Genomic DNA, 23366 nt, shown 5'->3' on the forward strand with positions numbered 1-23366 from the left:
TTGGCTGACTCCTTTCTACCTGGTGACATGCTGGAAAGAGAAAAGAGGCAAAGCAGAAAAGGAAAAGGCCTCGAACCCCTTTCAGCCCAGGTCAAAATGTGACTCATGAGTCTGTGCCTTGCCTTTGTTCTTTCATTTTAGGTGAAGAAGAGTGAAGGTTCCAACCTAGAGAGTTTCAAAAAGTCAGGAGACTGAGTCACTAGGATATCTCAGAGTAGAGTCCATGCTTGGATGTGAACTTGGTGGGATCAATGCTATGTAGAAACTGCAATTAATCTGAACACACTCTCCCCAGGGACTGAAGTGGCATAAGAGGGAGTATGACCTCAAGGTACTGGGGAGAAATGTTTGTATTTATTCTGTTTTTGCTATTTCTTAGAAGTAAATATCCTATTTTTAAAAAAGCTAATTTCTGTTAATAGAGTAAATGGAACTGAGCCACTGGTCTCTGGAAGCTAACAGTGATTGGAATAGGGACACAAGCTGACAGCATTAGAGAAGGATAGCCCTAACCCACAGGGGTACCCCTAGAACATTTATGGGGATATGTAGCCAGTCTCCCTCTAGGATAGTGAGGCTAGAGCAATTGTTAGTCAAGATTTCAGAGAGTCTTTCACTGAACAATCAAAGAACCTAACATGGGGCTTTGCACATAGTAGGACCTCAATAAATCAAAAGCCACATCCTAAAGGAACCCTATCCTGATTCCCCCAAGTTATTTGTTCCCTTTCCCCAGAAATTGCCTTGTATCTACCTAGGTATCCATGCACATGTTGTTTTATAGAATAAATAGAATGTAAACTCCCAATATAGACTATAAGCTCCCTGAAGGAAAAAATTATTTTCTTTTTCTTTGCACCCCTATGGCCTAGCACCATGCTTATCGAATGAATTGCAAATGAGTGTCCCCATGTAAGATATGTTGGTTGGTTGTTGTCTTTCATTCTCGAAGAGGACCAAAATGACATTACCATGACAACGTAAAATTTCAGTATGTCCAGCTGTGGCTGATCAGACCAACACGAGCTCGGAATGCTCTGCCACAGGTTGGGCACAGATAGTTCATTTGAATATTTGGGGTGGATACTCCAAATTTGCGCATCCTACATTTACTTTGTGCTGTCTTAATCCTGCTTTGCTTACAGAGCACAACACCCTTTCTGATGTGGGCACACCATGCTGAGTGGTCCTGTGCCAGCGTCTCCCATGTTGCACAGATGAATCTAGAGTTCTAGAGAGAGACCTTGAGAGTTGTATTGCATTGCTTCTTTTGACCACTATGTGATTGCCTGCCCCATGTAAGTTCTCCATAAAATAGTCTTTTTGGTAAGTGTACATTTTGCATTTGAATAACATGGCCAGCCCATTGGAGCTGTGCCCTCTGAAGCATAGTTTGAATGCTTGGTAGTTCAGCTTGAGCAAGGACTTCAGTGTCTGGTACCTTATCCTGCCAAGTGATCCTCAGAATCTTCCTAAGACAGTTCAAGTGGAATCGATTCAGTTTCCTGGCATGGTGCTGGTAGACCATTCATATTTCACAGACATACAACAATGAAGTCAGCACAAGTGCTTTGTAGACCTTCAGTTTGGTAGTCAGTCTAATACCTCTTCTCTCCCAAACTTTTCTTTGGAACCTCCCAAACACTGAACTAGCTCTGGCAATGTATCAGCCTCATTGTCCATGTGTACATCCCTGGAAAGTATAATACCAAGGTAATTGAACTTATCCACAGCATTCAGAACTTCTCCATTTGTCGTAACTGATGGTTCCATGTATGGATGGTGTAGTGGTGGCTGATGGAGCACCTGTGTTCTTTTGGTGTTAATTATTAGGCCAAAATTAGCACAGGCAGCAGAGAATTGATACATACTTTGTTGCATCTCAGTTTCAGAGGCTGCATTGAGTGCACAATCAGCAACATGCACCAACACTCCCTCCACTTTGGTCTTGGCTTGTATAGCATTTTCAAATTGAAGAACTTATCATCTGTATGGTAGTTGACCTGGATGCTGTGTTCATCCTCATTGAAAGCATTTGACAACATGGCTGAAAGCAGCATGCTAAAAAGCATGGGAGCAAGCACACAGCTCTGTTTCACTCCGTTGGTGACTGGGAAGGCATGAGAGCATTGTCCATTGTCCAGAACCCAGGCAAACATGCTATCATGAATTTGACATACAATTCTGGTGAACTTCTCCGGACAACCAAATTTTGACATATTTTTCCATAAGCCCTCATGACTAACAGTGTCAAAGGCCTTGGTCACATCTACAAACATTGTGTACACACCTCTCTTCTGCTCCTGACATTTCTCCTGGAGTTGTCAGGCAGCAAACACCATATCGACTGTTCCTCGGCCCTTTCTGAAGGCACGTTGGATCTCAGGTATATGCTCATCTTCCAGGTGAAGGATCAGCCTATTAAGGAGGACTCTAGCAAGAATTTTGCCAGCAATGACTAAGCAAGAGATCCCCCTGTGATGGTCCCAGGACAACCTATTCCTTTTACCTTTATCGAGATGGACAATGGAGGCATCCTTGAACTCCTGGGGAACAACCTCCTCTGGCCATATAACCTGGAAAATTTGTCAGCTTTTGTATGAGGAATGGTCCCCCTACCGTGTAAATCTCACTTGGAATAGAATCAGCACCACGTGCTTTGCCACATGAAAGGATCCTAAAGGCCCTCAAAACCTCTTCTTCAGTTGGAAGTTCAGCTAAGGAGGGATTGACTTTAATCTGAGGTAAACGGTCAGTGGTCTAGGTATTGATTGATGATGGTCTGTTGAGAACACTAAGGAAGTGTTCAGCCCATCCCTCTAGGATCATGTCCTTATCACTAATCACTGTGGTTCCATCAGCACTGAGGAGCTGTGATGCACCATAGATTTTTGGTCCATTAATAGCTTTCAGGGAATCATAAATGTACATATAGATTGTATATATATACATATATCCACATGACTTGTCTAAATGTGAAAAACATACAGCTTACAGGTAGCAGGGTAGATCTCGCTGGAATTCCGCTCCCTTCTTTCTAAAGCAGACTGAGATTTCTTTCCTGAGAGGGGGAGCAGAAAAGCAGGGAGCAGGTGCTTGCCCCTTCCCTCACATGTCTCCAAGAGGAGTTATCAGACTAAAATTGTATCTCTAGGGCTCCTCAAATAGTGCTGGTCTAGGGCACAGGCCTGATTTACAGCGAGGTGCCCACCTGAGCTTTGAAGGATTGGAAGCAGGTTCCTCAGATTCTGAATCCAACATTCTCTCCAATATATCAATATTTCCATTGGAAGTGGCTTTAGAAATCGTCTGATCTATTTCTCTCCTTTTCTATACGGATAAGGGCACTAAAGCCCAGAAAAGGAAAGGGGTTATTTGCCCAAAGCCCATATGTAGCAAAAGAGAGATTCAGATCCAGGGCTCCTGCTACCTGTGATCCTTTCGGACTTCACCACGAGTCCTAAGCTAGCTTCTGGGGCAGACCAGGGAAAAGTGGTTCTACCTCCCAGGGCAGTCGGACTCTTTTTTCATGCCCTCCTAAGTTACTGCACCCAGAGCCAAGTTGAACTTTCCCCTCCTTTGCTCTTCCCCCATCCATCTCTCTTCCACCGCGGTCACCCGCTCCTAGGGGCTCCCAGTCAATGTCCTTCCCTCCCCATAACGCCCCGCTGCGCCACACCCCCCATATAGGGCTGAACCTCTGGCAGCTCACGCTGCCGGTGTCATTCCCTGATAGACTCGCGCGCTCGACCGACAAGCTCCGCTTTGCAATCCAGCCATGTCCGCGGACCTCAGTGGCACCTGGAACATGGTCAGCAATGAAAACTTCGAGGGCTACATGCTGGCTCTAGGTAGGGAAGTGAGGAGAAGGGTGTGCTCGAGGTGGGAGCGGGGGCACCCTTGGAGTGCTGACTGGCGACTTGGGTACCCCATTCTGTGTACCCTCTGACCTTGATGCTAACCTTGCCAAGCCTTTGGGCCAAGGGAAAGAATAATCTCATTCTCACCTGCTCTCTCTCTCTCTCTCTCTCTCTCTCTCTCTCTCTCTCTCTCTCTCTCTCTCTCTCTCTCTCTCTCTCTCTCTCCCCCCTCTGTCCTTGCTCCATCTTTCCCCCTTCCCTCCCTCCCTTTCTCTCTGTCTTTCTTTTTCTCTCCCCCTCTTTCTCTGTCCCTCCCACCTCTCTCCTTCTCTCTCTATCTCTGTCTCACTCTGTCACTTTCCTTCTCTTTTCCTCTTCCTAGTGGGATGGGGCCCAGAGGGGTTTAGTCCCTTATAATAGGACCCACAGAATTTTTAAAGAGGAGTCTCTTCTACTCTAAAGAAATGATGTGCCCTGTTAGAAAAGGAAAAGTAGCCGGTGAAGGAGGCAGCAACTTGGGTGCCCAGTCAGTCAGCTTCCACCAAGGGCTTGTGGAGAATTTAAGTGAGAGGCCTCTGGGCTCCTGGCCTTTCCCATACCACTGTTAGAAATCTGCCCTTTTGTACTCTGGGCTAGTAACAGGCTTGACATGTTCTATACTTTAGCCCTTAACTGATTTCTGGAGGTCTTAGGAAAACATTTACGAAGGATCTAGGTTCAGAGTGAAATGAAGTATCTATCTATCTATCTATCTATCTATCTATCTATCTATCTATCTATCTATCTCTCTATCATCTAGATTTTAGATTCTAGATAAAAGATGAGATGCAATATGCTACAGTGGAAAGAGCCCTAACTCTAAAATCTGAGATTCTAGGTTCACATTTTCTCCCTAATGATTATCTGACCTTAGGTAAGTCACCTAACTCACTTTAGTTTTTTTCATCTGTAAAACATGGGATTTTGATAGGATGGCCTGTGAGAAATCTTTCAGTTCTAAATCTCTAACCCTAAGTGAGTCAGAACACACACACACACACACACACACACATTCCCACAACCTTGGAATCTAACTCCCCTCTTTCCCCCCCTGGTTTTGACAATTACCTCTCTTGATGGTGCTTTAGGAAAATACTGGAGCTGCCTTTTTAATCAAGCTTGAATCTAATCCAACAAGCCTTTATTAAGCTCTTATTTTGTGTCAGAAACTACCTGTTTCTGGATCAAAGAAAGACCAACAACTGATGAAAGTCCCTGCTCTCTAGAAGTTTATAGTCTCATGAGATCATTCAGGTTCTAAAATAGTGTAGTTCATCATTATGCTGGTAAAGCTTTTTAAAGGATATTTTATTTACCTTCTGATTGTGAAACAGACAAGAGACTTCTGACCAACTTGTTAATTTCCCAAATAACTTCTTGAATCAGTTTCTAAATGAAATGTGGATGAGCACACTGCCTCTGTTACTATAGCAAATCCACATCTTTCCTACGCTTGGACTAATTTAGTTTTTGTCTGCTGTTGAAGAACTGATCAATTAATACACAAAAAGGGATGGGGTCCCCTTCCCACTCCCACTCTTTCCACAAATCCTTTTCTCCCACTTTGAAGAAGAAATGAATATAAATGCTTTAGCTAACCGGAAGCCAAAAGTCTAATCCTGGTTCTGATGGACTTGCTAATATGTAATCTCATTTCCTTTTTCTTTCCCCTAATCTTTTGAAAAAATGAAACTAAGACTTATTTCTCCAAGGACAGAGTGAGTCTTGCTTTTATACTTTCTTTGTCATGAAATGTGAGACATTATTAAAATTTTTCTCCTTCCTGTGGAGTCTCTGGCTCCCACCTAACTTTTTGTACAGATGGTAACGTTTTAAAAATCAGGTGAAAATTTTTAGTTTTGCTTGCTGTTAAGAAATAATATTGGCATAAAATATATCACAGGGTAAGAATACAGTTATGGCTGATCCAACTATTCTGGAGAATAATTTGGAACTATGGCCAAAGGGATACAAAAATGTGCATACCCTTTGACCCAGCAATAGTGCTTCTAGGACTATATCCTCAAGAGATCATAAAAATGGGAAAGGGTCCCACATATACCAAAATATTTATAGCAGCTCTCTTTGTGGTGGCCAAGAACTGGAAAGTGAGGGGATGCCCATCAATTGGGGAATGGCTGAACAAGTTGTGGTATATGAAAGTAATGGAGTACTATTGTGTTATAAGAAATGATGAACAGGAAGACTTCAGAGAGGCCTGGAAAGACTTGTATGAACTGATACTGAGTGAAAGGAGCAGAACCAAGAGAATTTTGTATACAGCAACAACCACAGAGTGTGAGGAATTTTTAGACTTAGTACTTCTTTGCAAAGCAAGGACAAAAAAAATTCCCGATGGACTTGAAGCAAAATGCCTTCCACATCCAGAGAAAGAACTATGGAAGTGGATCACAGAATGAAGCTTACCATTTTCTTTTGTATTATGTTTTGTTTTGTTTTATGATTTCTCCCATTCACTTTAATTCTTTGATGCAACATGACTAAGTTGAAAATGTATTTAATAGCAATGTATGTGTAGAATCTATATAAGATGATACACCGGCTCAGGTAGGGAGTGGGGGAGGGAGGGGGGGAGAAAGGGGAGGGAGGGGAAAAAATCTAAGATAGATGGAAATGATTGTAGAACATTGAAAACAAATAAAATAATTTTAAAAAAGAATACAGCTATGGGATACCTATTAGTAAACTTTGGAGGAGGAAGAGCTGACTTTGTCTAAGTCTGGGAACACACTTTTTGTGAAAGTGAATGGCAAAGGAGAAATCTAAATTCTATAATAGATTGATTTCAGTTCTTGAATAGGGAGAGTCATTTGCCTGCTGCCCAAACTGTCTGGCTCCTATATTCTCCATGCTATTTTTTTAAGCTTCTACAGAAAACTAGGTGACTTGCCCAACATCTCACAGCTAGAAAGTGTGTGGGGGCAGATTTTACTTCATATCCAACACCCTACCCACTGCACCATGAAGCTACCCAGGAAATGATTAGAAGTATTTGAATGCTTCCAAAAGGTTTCCCAGCTTGTAAATATGTTCTGATATCCAGTACACTCAGTTGATAGAGCCTTGGACCTGGAATCAGGAAGACCTAGGTTCATATCACAGAAAGTCTCACTTAATAGCTGTGTAACCTTGGGAAAGTTAGATAACTTGTCAGTTCTCATTTTTCCATCAGTAAAATGAAGAAAATAATTAGTTACCAGCAATATCTGCTTCACTGAACTGTGGCGAATCTCAAATAAGATAATGCATGTGAAACACTTTGCAAATTTCCAAGTGCTATGTATAAATGTCAGTTCTTTGGCTGGGTTAAGAGATGCAACTCAATGCATCCACTTCCCAATCCTCCAAAAACAAGTCCAAATTCTTTGGCCAAACTTTAAAGTGGAGCTTAGGTGGTGACATAGTTCATAGACTGCTGGACCTAGGGTCCGGAAGACTTGAGTGACCCTGGCTCTCCTCCTCAGTTTTTTCATCCGTAAAATGGGGATAATAATAGCACCTACCTCCCAGCGTTGTTGTGAGGATCCAATAAGTTACTTTTAAAGTCCTTTTCAAATCTTAAAGCATCATGGCTCCCCTGTCTTGCTCTTTGATTTCACTTAGCTTAGGTTCCCCTCTTTGAACCTGGCACTTCTGTTCCCTATTCTCTCAAATATCTCTCCTTAATTCTGGTCTCAGTACCTCTACTGGTATTCTGGTTTTGGGTCTAGGGTCATTATTTCACTGGCATGGGAAGCTTCCAGAGAATGGAAACTCCATCCACTGATGTATATGAGCCATTCCTCAGTAAGTGGAAAAGGGATTTGCTCATGGGTACATGTCATCCTGGCAGGGTTTGAACACAGGTCATCCTGGCTCCCAAGTCTGGTAATCTCGCTACTGTGCCCTGCTGTTTATCTATTCTGTTACTTGCCTGAATTCCACAATACTACTAATCCTTTTCTGTCTCTCCTTGTGAACCTTAACCCACTTAGCCATAGTGACCCCCCTTCTTTCTTCTAACCTTCCAAAAATAGTGCTTTCTGTCCATACCACTCATGCCACTTAATCACGTGTTGTTATTAGATAGGACAGTGTAGTCAGGTGCATGAATGTATGTGACTTGGAGTCAGGAAGACCTGAATTCAAATCCAGCCTCAGACATGTACTAGTTGCATGACTTTGGGCAAGTCACTTAATCTGTCTGCCTCAGTTTACTCAACTATAAAATGGGAATAACAATAGTTCTCTAGGATTCTTGTAAAGATCAAATGAACTATTTGAAAACAACAGCTACAATAAAAAAAATGCACTTAGCACAGTGCCTGGAATACAGTAGGCAATATATAAATGCTTATTCTCTTGCCTACAGGCTTGATATTACGGACTCTCCCTTGTTTGTGGGACTTGCTTATGGGTTCCACGTCTATTACTACCCACTCCCAATCCACAGCACTTCAGCGTTGCAGGAATGTGTTTCCCACCTCCTAAAGAGATTCAGACCTCTTCATGCGTTCCTATGAGCCGCCGTTATAAATCACACCAAGCAAGGATTTGGCAACCACTGGGTTTTTGCTGGTTATAATCGAACATAGGATACAGATGACAATGTGAGGGATGGTTGTAGGTAAACCCAGCCTAAGAAAGGACTGGCAGCTTTGACTGCAGCTGGAGGAGATCAGACCCCTGTTTGTCTCTTATTCCGCAAACTAAGCTTGAAGCACAGTGGGGCTGGTCACAAGCATCCCATCATTTCAAAGAGCCACCATCCATATCCCACCAGAATCCTGGAGGATGCAGCTCGATCCTGCACACAGTGTACAATGGATGATGCTACGTTTTTCTTCCCACTCTGTCTTTCCATAAGTGTTCAGAGCCAAGTGCAAAGAGGCATCACCAAACGGATAAATTCTGGGCTAACCCCTGCTTAAGTATCTGGTCTCCATTAGATCAAAGCTTCCAGTCTAGCTGGTGAGGCAAAATGAACAAAGATCACAGTATGGGCTATATGCTTCTAGGGCTCTCCTGGCTCGTCCAACACATTATCCACTGTGCCACCTAGGGGCCAGATGAAGCTAATTAAAGTAGCCTCATGACTGACAGCTGAGGAAAGCCAAGAAAACAGACTTGGATGACACCTCAAGTTATATTTGAACAGATTTGTGTGCTTATTGCATACCTATGAGAAAACTATTTCATGCTTTGAGAAAATATTTAGATATATCTTAAAAGTATATGGACTTGGCTGATATGTGTGTGAGGGGAGGGGTTCTGAATTTTTTTTTTCTCTTTTTAAAAAAATCTTTGTTACAAGACATACTTTGCTAAGTAGGATGGGGGCAAGACAAGAAGCATTTATTAAAATCTTACTATGTGCTAGGTACTGTACTAAGAGAGATGTGTGTATATGTGTGTAAATATATATGAGTGTGTATTTGTGTATATGTATGAATGTATATATGTATATTTTATAGCACCTTAATTTCCAAATATATCTCTCCCCCCATAGTGTGTATGCATATATGTGTATGCACATATTTATGGGGGTATGTATGTAGCTCCATATACATATATATGTGACTTAACATGTATAATTGATATCATATTGCTTGCCATCTCAATGGTGGGGAGGGGCTAGAAGGAGAAAGAGAAGTTGGAACTCAAAATTTAAAAAAAAAAGAATGTTTAAGATGACTGAGAAAAGGCAGGGACTAGCCGGAACTATCCCCCAAACCCCTGTGAATAATATCGTAAAACAATTCCTGAAGCAGAAGAACCCACAAAAAGATGGGGTGAAGCAATTTTCCAGCCCAAGACAACTTAGAAGTTCGGTAGGAAAAGTCTATCACACCACAGTGAGAGTGGAACACAGTTCAGTGCAGGCAGAACAAGCACAGACCAGGCCTCAGCAAACCAGGAGAAGGCCTTGGGAGTAACTGAATCAGCATGTGCCTTGGCTGCTTCTGGAGCTCTCAGCCTGCAGACAGTAAGGGAATCAGACAACTGGTCAGAAGGAGATTATAGGGGTTTCTTTGCTAGCACTGAGGCAGGACTCTGTTGTTTTGCCTATACTTGGATCTGGATCACAATGCTGGGTGACAGTCCCAAGGCAAGGAAGGGCACTATCATAACAGAACTTGTGGCTGTGGGGGAACAGGGATTCTGGTCACAATTCCAAGGCAGAAGAGTGCTTGTGGTCACTCACAGATCAGATCATAGGCTAGGAGAGTAGTAAACACACCTCTCCTTAGATTATACTACCTTGGAAGAACTAAAAACTTACAGACAGTCAGAACTAGCTCTGAAAACAGCTGCACAAAACCCCTGTAGCTTGAGATAGTGTGCTCTCACCCTAGAAGCAGAGCCCTACTTTAACAAGAGTTAAAACTCAAGTAATAGGCTGGAAAATGAGCAAGCGACAGAAAAAAGTTCTGTCTATAAAAAGTTACTCTGGTGGCAAGAAAAATCTAAACAAACACTCAGAAGACAGAAAAGTCAAAACTCCTACATCAAAAGCCTCAAAGAAAAATATGAATTGATCTCAAGCCATGGTAGAGCTTAAAAAGAATTTTAAAAATCAAATAGAGGTAGAGAAAAAATTGGAAGAGAAATGAGAGTGATGGAAGAAAATCATGAAAAAAGAGTCAACAGCTTGGTAAAGGAGACACAAAAAAGTACTGAAGAAAATAATACCTTAAAAAACAGAACAGGTAAAATAGTAAAAGTGGTACAAAAAAATCCAATGAGGAAAAGAATGCCTTAAAAAGCAGAATTGGTCAGTGGAAAAAGAGACACAAAAATTCTGTGAAGAAAATAATTCCTTAAAAATTAAAATTGAACAAGTGGAAGCAAATGACCTTATGAGACATCAAGAAAAATGAAGCAAAACCAAAATAATGAAAAAAAGAAGACAATGTGAAATATCACATTGGAAAAACAACTAACCTGGGAAAAAAAGGTCCAGGAGAGATTATTTAAGACTTATTAGATTTTCTGAAAGCCATGATCAAAAAAGTACCTACATATCATCTTTTAAGAAATTATCTAGAACTAGAGGGTAAAATAGAACTTGAAAGTGTCCACCAATCACCTCCTAAAAGATATCCCAAAATGAAAACTCCCAGGAATATTATAGCCAAATTCCAGAGCTTGAAGGTCAAGGAGAAAACATTGCAAGCAGCCACAAAGAAACAATTCAAGTATTGTGGAACCACGGTCAGGATAACACAAAATTTATCAGTTTCTACATTAAAGTATCAGAGGACTTGCATTATGATATTCTGCAGGGCAAGGGAGTAGAGATTACAACCAAGAACTGCCTACTCAGCAAAAATTAAGTAAAATCCTTTAGGGGGAAAAATGGATATTCAGTGAAATAGAAGACTTTCAAGTATTCCTGATGAAAAGACCAGAGCTGAATAGAAAAGTTGACTTCCAAATATAAGACTCAAGAGAAGCATAGAAAGGTAAACAGGAAAGGCAAATGATAAAGAATTTAATAAGGCTAAACTATTTACAGTCCTACATGGGAAGATGATACTTGTAACCCATAAGAACTTTCTCATTATTAGGGCAGTTAGAAGGAGTGTATATATAGAGAGGGCACAGATGCTATCTAAAAAATAAAATTAGGGGGTGAAAAAGGAATATACTTGGAGAAAGGGAGAGAAATGTGATAAATTATATCATAAAAAAGAGGCATGAAAGAGCTTTTACAGTGGAGGGGAAAATGAGGAAGGTGGTGGGAAATGCTTGAACCTTACTCTCATCAGAATTGGCTCAAAGAGGGAATACCATACACATTCTATTGTGTATAGAAATCTGTCTTACCCTGTGGAAAAGTAGGAGGAGAAAAGGATAAGAGAAAGCAGGGGCAGAGGGGGCACCTGTAGAACAAACTGTGGATTGGGAGAGGTAGTAGTCAGAAACAAAATACTTTTGAGGAGGAACAAGGTAAAGGAAGAGAGAGAATATCATAAACGGGGAAAATAAGATGGAGGGAAACACAGTTAGCAATCATAACAGAAAAAAATTTTGAAGCAAGTTTCTCTGATAGTGGTCTCATCTCTCCAATATATATAGAAATGAGTCAAATTTATAAAAAAACAAAAAGAGCCATTCCCCAATTGATAAATGATCAAAAATATGAACAGTTAGTTTTTAGATGAAGTAACCAAAGCTATCTGTAGCCATATGGAAAAATACTATAAATCACTATTGATTGGAGAAATGCGAATTAAGCCAATTTTGAGGTACTATGTCATAACTATTAAATTAGCTACCAGGATAGAAAAGGAAAATGACAAATGTTGGAGGAAATGTGGGAAAATTGAGACACTAATGCACTGTTGGTGGAGTTGTGAACTGATTCAACCAAAATGTAGAGCAATTTGGAACTATACCCAAAGGCTTATAAAGCTATGCATGAACTTTGACCGCAATACTACTACTTGAAATTTAAAAACTTTTTAAAATAGATTAAAAGATAAAAAGGAAAAAGACATATATTTAGCAGTTCTTTTCTAGTGGCAAAGAATTGGAAATTGAGGAGATGCCCATCTACTGGGGAATGACTGAACAAATTGTGGTATACGATTGTGATGGAAAACTATTGTGCTATAAAGAAATGTTAAGCAGGAAGTCATTTAATCCTAATTGCCTCCAGAAACAAACAAAACTGTGAAATTATAATGATCAGGCTCAGTCTCATAGAAGAGAGGAGGAAAGTGCACCCCATCCTTCCTTTCCTCGGTCTTGCTAATCTTTTACTTTTTTTTTTGAGGTCAAGATTAAGTGACTTGCCCAGGGTTGCACAGCTAGTAAGTGTCAGAGGTTGGATTTAAACTCAGGTCTTTCACATTTCAGGGCTGTGCTCTATTCACTGCACCACCCAGCTGCTTCTTGCTAATCTCTTTAAAAAAATTTTTTTTAGTTATAAGAGTTGGCTCTCTGGAGAGAAGATGATTATATATGGAAGTGGGGGTGATGGGAAAACAAGAATCAATAAAAATTACCAAGTGAATTTATATTACTAAGTTAAACAACAAAAGCCAGGCATGTTGCTTATATCTCAAGAGATGTCCATTCTCTCTGTCTTTCCAGATGACAATGAGTTAACATATGGAAAGTGCTTCACAAATCTTAAAGTGATGTATAAGTGGTAGTCCTGATGAGGAAGATAACTGATGATGGTGATGATGATGAAGATGGTTGTGGTAGAAGTGATGATGGTGGTGGTGGTGGTGGTGATGATAGGAGAAATTGTCTTTTCAAAATGTAATCACAATGTCTTGGTTCCCAGATATCTGGTAGGGGAAATGCCGGATTCCTCTGTCTGCCAGAAACACTGTCCCCTGTGATCTATTACATTCAAAACATTTCCCGAGTTCTTCCTTTATGGCAGAGGTTCTTAACCTGGTGTTTATGACATCGTTTTTAAAAATATTTTGATAACTTTTTCAATAGAATTGATTTCCTTTGTAATCCTTTAAACAAGGTGTTCCAAAGACTTTTGAGACACACTGACTTTTTATTCTATATATTTTGGAATGAGATTCTGAGAAGGGATCCATATGCTTCACCAGACTACCAAGGGGCCTGGGACGCACACACAAAGATGAACGACCCCTTCTCTTTAGCCTTGTCAGGATTCTTTATCCATTTATTCTTACTTACTTTCCCTCAGATGATCTCTTCTTTTTACTTAATATTTTATTTTTTCTCCCAGTTACATGTAAAAGCAATTTTAACCAGATGACCTCTTGATGGAGTGAGACCTGAAACTTTCTACACGTATCTGATATCGGCAACAAATTGCCCTGATTTTCTCTAGGGTGAACATTTTTGAGTCAGCTGCCCAATTATTAGCTGCCTTCAAGTCAGTCAAAATTGGCAATTGAGATTTTTCTTCGTTTATTTTCAAGACATTGACTTCGCCACACGAAAGATAGCAAAGATGATGAAGCCACAGAAAGTGATCAAACAAAATGGCGACAGTTTCACTATCCATACGCTCAGCACCTTCCGAAACTACCATATCCAGTTTAAAGTTGGAGAAGAATTTGATGAGGATAACAAAGGCCTAGATAACAGAAAATGCAAGGTAAGGGTGGAGAAAGTCACTGATATGTGATACTCAAGAGCTCTTTGGCTTAGAAATGTGCCCCTGGACTAAAGCTTATCCTTTTCTTATTACAGAGTTTGATCACATGGGACAATGGTAGACTCACCTGTGTCCAGAAGGGGGAAAAGGCAAACCGAGGTTGGACCCACTGGATTGAAGGGGACAAATTACATCTGGTATTTGTGAATTACCTGTTTTCTTTTGCTGGAAGTCAGAGCTTCTCAAGTTGGGATCTATGGACCCACCCCCACCATCTCTCAAGGGGTTGTGGATAGATTTTCGGGGACCTATCAGTTTGGATGGGAAAAATCACATATTTATTTTCACTAACTTTGGGTTTCCTTTGTCTTTTTTTCTTTTTTGGAGGCAATTGGGTTAAATGACTTGCCCAGGGTCACACAGCTAGAAAATGTCTGAGACTGGATTTGAACTCAAGTCCTCCTGACTTCAGGGCCAGTGTTCTATCTACTGCACCACAGTCCTCTCTCTTTTATTTTCTATATTTAAGAACATAATTCTGAGAAAGGGTTTATAGTTTTCACCAGACAGACTGCCAGAAGAGTCCATGGTACACACACACACATATACACACACAATGTTAAAAATCCTTGCCATAAAGACAGATTGCTGTATAGGCTACATGAGAACAGAAATGAGAAACTTTAACCTAAATTGCAATGGGGTACTGTGGAGGGTGGGAGGTTGTGTCTCACCTCCTCTGGAGGTAGGACTACAGGACAATAACTTCTTATTGTGATTTCCTTGGTATGAGGAGCTGCCCGTGAGGAGGATGTTTCTCCCTCCATCAAAGGAGGGCAGCAGTTGTTATGGAGTTACCGAGTTGCCTGAGGTCTTGAGAGGTTGATCCATTGGCCCAGGGTCCCACAGCCAGTATGTGGCAGAGGGCCCGCTGATTCTTAGACTCGTTCTGTCTCTGCCCGAATCTTCTAGCTGTCATGCGTGTCTGCCATCGTAGCTCAACCAACGGTGAGCATTTTAAAGGTCCTACTATGTGCAAGGCACTGTACTAGGTCACATTCATATTGTGCTTTAGAAATATCTTCAATTACCTCTTCCAACCCTCAAAAGAGCAAAAAATAGAAATACAACATTCAGTCTCCAAACCCTGAAGTCACAAAGTTCTGTGGCAACGCCATACAAACCTGTGGTTGGCCCAAAGGATCTTCGTTGCTGTTGAACCTTTCATTTATTCACTGCAGAACCAATGAATAGGAGGTGGGATAAACCTTGCAATGTGTTTTGCTCAAACCCCACAGAGCTCCTGCCCAAAGCCTGTGGCACCTTGGTACAGAGTCCCTTGGACTGTGACCCAACTTGATGAGCTGGTAATTAATCCATCTGAGATCTCTGAGAAGAGATTGTGTTCTTCTTAAGTGCTGATCTCACCCTTTTTTCTTCTCTCCTCCAATCCCCTTCTTCCCTTCTGCATCTAATTCCAGGAAATGTTCTGTGAAGGCCAAGTATGCAAACAGACATTCCAGAGAGCCTGAGGGAGAAAGCCAGTGCTGAGTGTGCACACCCACCCTGAGGAGACCAATGGCTCCTACTGAGTTGATGCCAAACAACCTTGCAAGGGCTCGGGGAACAGAAGACTCACCCCCTTTTCTCTGTTTTTATTAACCTTGCTGGAGTACAGCATCACAACCTTAGTCTGGCCAGTTACAATAAACTTTTTTTTTCTAAACAACTCAGTTGTTATTTATCAACAAAGGGGTTCAAAGGATCATAGATATAGAGACATCTGGTCCAACCCCATTATTTTACAGATGAGGAAACTGAGACCCAGAGAAAGGAAGTGACTCATTCAGGGCCACACATGAGACAAAGGTGAGATTGGAAACCTGGTTCTTAGACTCCCGGTGAGACACTTTATGTTTGCTGCTCAAGTGCCTTTTTTTGGTAATTTCTTGGGTCTTGACAGTGGTATTGATTCATCCCTACTCCATTCAAAGTCTCTCTTCCTCTTCCCCAGCTTTCTCCTTCTTCCTGTCTATACATCCCTCTTGGTCTCTGTCTATCTCCTTATGCACGTGGTCACAGGTTCAGAGGTGTCTCAGCCAATCAGAAGTCTTCTCTCCCTAGCCATTCCAAGAGTCACTGGGCTGGCCCAAGCCCACCTAGGTGGGGTACTACACTTCAAATTATCTTGAATCTATTTAGCATATACCTAGATATGAACATGTTAGCTCCCTTTGGTAGATTGTAAGCACCTAGAAGAATTATTTCATTCTTGTTTTTGTATCATATATAATTACATATGTTATATAATATATGTATGTATACACAATATATAATAGACAACATTTATTGTTGTTCTTGAATTCCTTCAGTTGTGTCAGACTCTTCATGACCCCATTTGGGGTTTTCTTGGAAAAGATACTGGAGTGGTTTACCATTTTCTTCTCCAGCTCATTTTACAGAAGAGAAAACTGAGGCAAACAGGATGAAGTGACTTGTCTAGAATCACACAGCTAGTAAGTGTCTGAAGCCAGATTTGAATTCATGAGGCTGTCTTCCTGATTCCAAGTCCAGCACTTTATTCACTGTGCCACCTAGCTGTCTGCCAACTGACATGTAGTTGGCATTTAAAGGCTTGATGATTGTATAGTGGTGTGGTCAAAAGTCACAGAAACAAAGGAATGACTGGGCAGTGCTGAGGTGAACAAGTAATGAGTAGAGATTATATTGTCAAGTTTACTGTGAACAGAACGAAAGATGTTGGACAATAATTTGAGAGAATGACAGCACTGAAGAATGGTGCTTAAAAAAAAGTCAAGAGGCAGAACCTTGAGCCCCAGCACCTTGAGTGAACCCCGCTGTGGTGAATTTACCGGAAAACACAGACACAAGTTTTATGCGAAGGGGTATAATGAATAGGTTGCAACCTGTCCCACTGGATCATGTCTATGAGATCACAGATCTTTCAGAGCCCTAAGTCAGTTAACAGGCAGTGGAGAAGGAGCCTGGAAAGAGCAAGGGGCTGAAGATAAAAGCCAGAGAATAATCAATGGAGCAAGCTCTTAGAGGTGCCGAGATCAAAGCCCTAAGTGGACTGATTAGACCTGGAGAGGAGGAAGGCCAGTTCATCCTCTGAGATCAAATCAAAGAAGAGAAGGAAAGTTCAGGACACACAGAGGTTTGGAGAGGAAGAGGATGAAAAATGAGAAAGCTCTCAACCTTTCAATAAAGTCAGAAATGAAGTCATCTGGGAGAAGAGTCAGGGCTGCAGGGGGCAGTGGTGGGATCTTGAGGAGCTAGGGAGAAGTGGGGTGTGGACTCACTTAGAGAAGTAAGTGCATTTCTTTGTACTTGGTCACAGATCCAACCTTCCAGACTTACAGATGGCTTGTACCAAGCAACTTTTTTTTTTTTTTTTGGTGGAACAATTGGGGTTAAGTGATTTGCCCAGGGTCACACAGCAAGTAAGATGTCTTTTAAAAGTTTTTTTTAAATAGTTATTTTTTAAAAAGTCTTTTAACATTATTTTTATTTTTACAAGCTCACTTCTTAGAGCTGGGAGGACCCAGAGGCAAAATCAAAGCTGTAAGCAGCAGTTTCTCTGGGGTAACTCTGTGAAATAGCTGTTGAAAGTACTAGTAAGAACATTTTCCACATTGGGAAACTGAAACTCAGAGATTGTGACTTGGATTCTGACCCCACCATTTGTTTCTCTGAACCTGCTCTTTCCAAAGTCAATATTGATTTATAATTTACATTATATGCATACATATAATTTCCATATATATATATAATCACTGGTAATTGTCAAATATAAATTATTGATAAATAATCTCCTAACAGCCAATTGCTATTAAATCTAATGGCCTTTTTTTTTTACAGTCCTCATTCTCCTTTGTCCCTGTTGTTTTGGACACAATCATGACCTTCTCATCCTGAATATTCTTCCGTTGGCCTCTGTGACCCTGCCCTTTCTCACTTTTCTCATCTGTCTTACTATTCCCCAGTCTCCTCTTCTGAATGATTATTCTTCTAGTATGGTATCTGGCACATTGTAGGCATTTAATAAATGTTTGGTGATTGATTGATTGAGAGTATTCTTCAAGACATTGTCCTGGGCCTTCTTCTCTTATCCTAGGAATCTCAGCTCTGTATTCAATTAGCAACTTTATAACACTTAACTCCAAAGTCTATATATCCAACCCTCACCTCTCTCCCGAGCTGCAGACTGGTACGCCAGCTGCCTACTACACATCTGTATTTGGGTATCCAATAACTTTCTTGATCAAACTCAACACACTGAAGATGGATATGGTTATATCCCCCTGGCACCTCAAAAAAGAAAAAAAGAGAAGAGAGAAAGAAAGGAAGGAAGATGGAAGGAAGGAAAAGAAATAAAAAGAGAGAGGAAACAGAGAAATAAAAGGAAGTAAAAGAAAGAAAGAAAATGAGAAAGGAAGGAAAGAGAAGGAAAGAAGAAGGAAAAAGAAGAAAGGAGGAAAAAAAGAAGAAAAGAAACCTGTCACTTCTACAAACTTACTTATTTATGCTACCACCCTCAAAGGTATACAACCTAAGAGTTATCCTTGACTATTTACCCTTTCTTACCCACACTCTGGTTCCAAACAGATGTCAAATTTTGTTCATCTTTCCTCTATAGCATCTCTTTCTCTCTCTCTTTCTTTTTCTTCCTTCCTTTTTTCTCTCTTCCTTCTTTTCAATTTTTTGCATTTATTAAGAACTTCAAAATTTTCAACTAATTCCAAATTTTTCTCTTTTAAAACTCCAACTATTTCCAATTCAATTCCCATTCAGTTCCTCCCTTAGGAGAAGTAGAGACTGATAAGGATGTAGTCCTCACACAAGACATAAGTACCAGAACACTTTTTATAGGAAGATGACCTCTAATACGCAGATGAATTTGCTTCAAAGTTGCTAATTGTGCACCAGTGGTAACAAAAGACACAGGTAGATATACTAAATTTGTTATTGTCATTTTTCCAGTTGTGTCTGACTCTTCATGACCCCATTTAGGGTTTTCTTGGCAAGGATACTGGAGTGGCTTGTCATTTCCTTTTCCGACTCATTTGACAAATGAGGAAATTGAGGCATACAGGATTAAGTGACTTGCCCAGAGTCACATAGCTAATAAGTGTCTGAGGCCAGATTTGAACCCAAGAAAATGAGTCTTCCTGATTCCAAACCAAGTGCTTAGAATTAACTAGTTAATTCTAAATTCTGTACAAAGAACGGTGTACATCAAATGAAAAAACATGTAAAACATGCCTGCACTTTAGGTCATGCTACACAAATAGGTGTTAATCCCACATTAAATAATAAAGCTAAGTAAAATTTACTTTTATTTGAGGTAACACAAGACAGGCCATAAGTTACTCTCCTTTAGGAAAATCTACTACACTGAAATTTTTGTCTTTAAAATAAAACTGATGCACGTGATGCTGACAACAATAGAACTTTTGATCTTTGATACTGATACTTTGGTTTCCTCTTTTGGGCTCCAAATTCCACTTTGCAAAATAATAACAAAGTTATGTAGTAAAAAATAAATACATAATAAAAAACAATGTTTAAAATAACACCAACACATTGTCTCTTTTCTGGTTACAAGTTACTGTCACCTGCCGGAGAATAATACAAGCTAATATATGGTACAGCAGAAAAAGCATTGAGTGTGGAGTCAAAAGATCTGGTTTCAAGTCCTGCCTCTGATGTTTATTTGGGTGACCCTGGGCCAGTCAGTTAACCTTTACAGACCTCAGTTTTCTTATCTGGAATATAAATGTGTGCGACTGGTGAGCATGCACACTGTGCTCAGGTGGTGTAATCTCCATGTGGGAGAGTCTGGGAAAGCTGCTTCTGAAAAACATCCTGAAGTCTAATAGAAGTATCTTACTCCCCAATTTGGAACATGGGCAGACATTCCTTAAGGGGTGATGAAGAGGCAGATTGTTGATAGACTGTGTATTCAAAAAACACGAAGTGGAAAAAACAAGGAAAGTTCACATTCCTGTCTGGTTGTGTTCAATTGAGGCTTCAGGTCTTTATGTCCTCACCATGGCCATGGGTCACATAAACATGTGACTCTGTGTTGCTTCTGTCTCTGCTGTCTGTCTTTCTTGCTTTTAGGTAAAGGCAATTGGAGATGGCTATGACTTTATGAATATCAAAAGGTCAATCCATTAATATTTACAGAGAACCTACTATGTGCCAAGCACTGTGCTAAATTGCTGTTTGTTCTTCGTCTTCAAAGAGGACCATGACTTGCAAGTGAATTGGATTTAAATGAGGCAGGGCTGTGCAAAGTCACCAGCCTCACTTTCTCCTCCAGCACCTTCTGGGTCCAGTGGCCAGATATAGATCAGGAGGACTGGGGATAGTCTCTGCTAAGTGCTTGGGATACAAAAAGAGGTAAAAGACCCTCAAGGTAACTTACAATCAAAGCGGGGAGACAACATAAAAACATATATACAAAGTGAGCTATATACAGGATGACTAGGAGGTAGTTAAGAGGAAGAAGGCACTAGAAGTAAGGGGGTGGGAAAGGTTTCATGTGAAAGATGAGATTCTGGTTGGGGTTTAAAGGAAACCAGGGAGGTCAAAAAATAAGGCACTAGAATTCTCGAGCTGGAGTCCAAGCTGGAATTTTCTAGAAGCCAGGTGGTGAAGAGCAAAGTCCTGACTGATCCAGCAGGAACAGAGATATGGCTAGAGCTCATTTGGAAGGGAATTTGGTGGGGAACAACTTCGCGTTCAAACCTGCTCTTCCCTGAGACTAAGGTGGCATAGAAAAGAATATTCTCATTTTTACATCTACATGAGAAAAAAAATAAAAGAAGAGAGAAAAAAGAAAAATGTATTCTCATTTTTAAAAATGTAATTGAGAAAAAAGAGAGAAACAAAGAAAAGAATATTCCCATTTTTATACATAATTGAGAAAAAAGAAAATAAGAGAGAAAAAAGAAAAGAATATCCCCACCTCTCCACTCAGGTATTGGGGATGGTAGTGTTTGTAACTTTTGTTTTTGCTACATTTTTCAGTAAATATCACTTGATAAAAGCTAATTGCTTAAATGATACTGACGTGCTAGTTAATTACTGGTGACTGATATTGGAAAGAGTACACAATAGGCTATTTAAGTGAGGGAAGGAGGGCTGTGCAAAGATATCCCTGACCCCTCAGGAGTAGCCCGATAGCTAAGAGCAGCCCTACTTGAAGATCCTAGAACGACTGACCTGTAAGGTCCCTTCCAACCATGATCCTCTTACCTGACAGCTTTGGGTTTTGAGTTATCATTTTGGGGTGGGCTTGGGTTGTCACTTTTCAGAAGTTCCCCTTCGTATTGCACCATGAGTTAACTTTGTAAGTCAGGGAGGACATGGGCTTAAACAAAGATGAGCTCCAGGAACCACTAGGTGGGGTGTTTGCAATGTGTCTCACATCACAGCCAAAGAGACATGGCTGGTTTTCTGTGTGGAAGAAACGGGCTGTGTGGTAAGGCTGGGGAGGCAGCCACCCTAGTGACAGTTGGGATCAGGAGGCTGATGAATCAGGAAGCAACATGTATATTGACTCCCCAAGTGTAATACTTACAATAATAATTTGTTACAATGATTGTCCCCAAATGCACATATATTATATTATTGTAATATTGATATATTAACTATATATAATAATATATAGTAATAATTTATCATAATGATTGAAGCAGGCAGTTAGGTGATGCAGTAGATAGTGCTGGCCCTGGAGTCAGGAGGACTGGAGCTCCAACCTGGCCTCAGACACTAGCTGTGTGACCCTGGTCAAATCACTGAACCCTGTTTGCCTCAGTTTCCTCATCTGTCAGATGAGCTGGAGATATAGTAAATAGTAAACTGCTCCAGTATCATTGCCAAGAAAACCCCAGATGGGATCATGAAGTTAGACAGGACTGAAACAACTCAACAATAACAAATAATGATTGTATATTGAAGACCAAGCCTTAAGCCCAATTCACTCTGGAGCTCATAGATCGGATAATAATAGGTTCCTGCCCTCCTAGCACAGAGTAAATATAAATACTAAATAGTAATTGTTTCTCTTTTGGCCAGTAATCCTGAGGGTCTTCCTGTCTCAGTTTGATTTTTTTTTTCTGATTCAAGGGGTCATCCCAACCCCTCTTACTTCTAGTGCCTTCTTCCTGTTAACTACCTCCTATTCATCCTGTATATAGCTTGCTTTGTATACATTTGTTTTTATGTTGTCCCCCCCATTTGATTGTAAGTTCCTTGAGGGTCTTTTGCCTCTTTTTGGCCTGGTCTTCTTCAGCATCGAAGGACAAACACAGTCCTGTGAGTAGATACAGCTGGCCGAATGGGGACTTGATAATCTAACTGCTGGATGGATGTCTCTAAAGGGCACCGTTACCAGTGAAATAAAGCCAGATTTTCAATAACAAAGGTGGGGAAAATGTCCACCAGAGGGCGCCCAAGAAATCAAATTGAATTTATTTGAATTCCCTCCACATTAGGAGAGGCCTTCACAAATCTTACCTTTTAACCGGGAGGTCTCTGAACTTGGGTTTTAAAATATATATATATTTTTGTAACTGTATTTCAATAGAATTAGATTCCTTCGTAGTCCTCTATTTTATTGTATTCATTTAGAGAACATTATTCTGAGACGGGGTCCATAGGTTTCACTAGATTGCCAGAGGGGCCCATGATACCAAAAATATTAAAATTCCCTGTCCCTGTGTAGCTAGCTCTTTTTAAGTCAAATCTCCTATAAAAATCAATAGCATTTGAAACCGCATTATAACTTCTAGATTATGAAATGCACTTCTTGCTAAAAAGAATTGTCATTTACATGAGAATAATGACCCCAATAAGAATGTTTCTGTATATTACATGGTCTGAAACTTCACCATTAGAGATTAATTTCTTTGAGTTAAAAGGCTGTCACTCCCACCCCTCACCCCCACGCTAGGAAAATTGCAAACCGTAAAAGTAAACAGTTTATCTGGGATTAGTTCAAAACCAGCTGAGGACAGAGAATTGTAGAAACAGAATGAAGATTAGGAAACAAGAGGGCTAGAGATTGGCAGATTCAATCAGCAAGCCTTCATTAAGCACCTACTACGTGCCAGGCACCTTGCTTGGCACTAAGGACACAGACAAAAATGAAACTATCTTTGGCATCGAGGAGTTTACATTCTATCAGAGTAGACAATACATGTGTGTATAAGAAGGAATTCCCCCTTCTATTTTAGTTGATGTAGTCAAAAAAAGCTGAGAATCCAATCATAAAGTGTTAACAAGTCAAATTGACACTGACTGTAGGGATGCTTTGTTGTCATTTAGTCATT

The 23366-nt window shown here is 40.5% G+C and overlaps 1 protein-coding gene across 1 annotated transcript; it reads left to right on the plus strand.

Moving 5' to 3' along the window:
* Positions 1 to 3643: 3643 nt before the first annotated feature.
* RBP7 (retinol binding protein 7) lies at positions 3644 to 15730 on the plus strand. Its single transcript, XM_072608810.1, has 4 exons — positions 3644 to 3851; positions 13823 to 14001; positions 14097 to 14198; positions 15483 to 15730. The coding sequence occupies exons 1-4, from the start codon at positions 3779 to 3781 to the stop codon at positions 15531 to 15533; spliced, it is 405 nt and encodes a 134-aa protein (XP_072464911.1). The 5' UTR covers positions 3644 to 3778; the 3' UTR covers positions 15534 to 15730.
* The last annotated feature ends 7636 nt before the right edge of the window (positions 15731 to 23366 follow it).

Source organism: Notamacropus eugenii, chromosome 5 (assembly GCF_028372415.1).
Source record: "Notamacropus eugenii isolate mMacEug1 chromosome 5, mMacEug1.pri_v2, whole genome shotgun sequence".
Lineage (NCBI taxonomy): Eukaryota > Metazoa > Chordata > Mammalia > Diprotodontia > Macropodidae > Notamacropus > Notamacropus eugenii.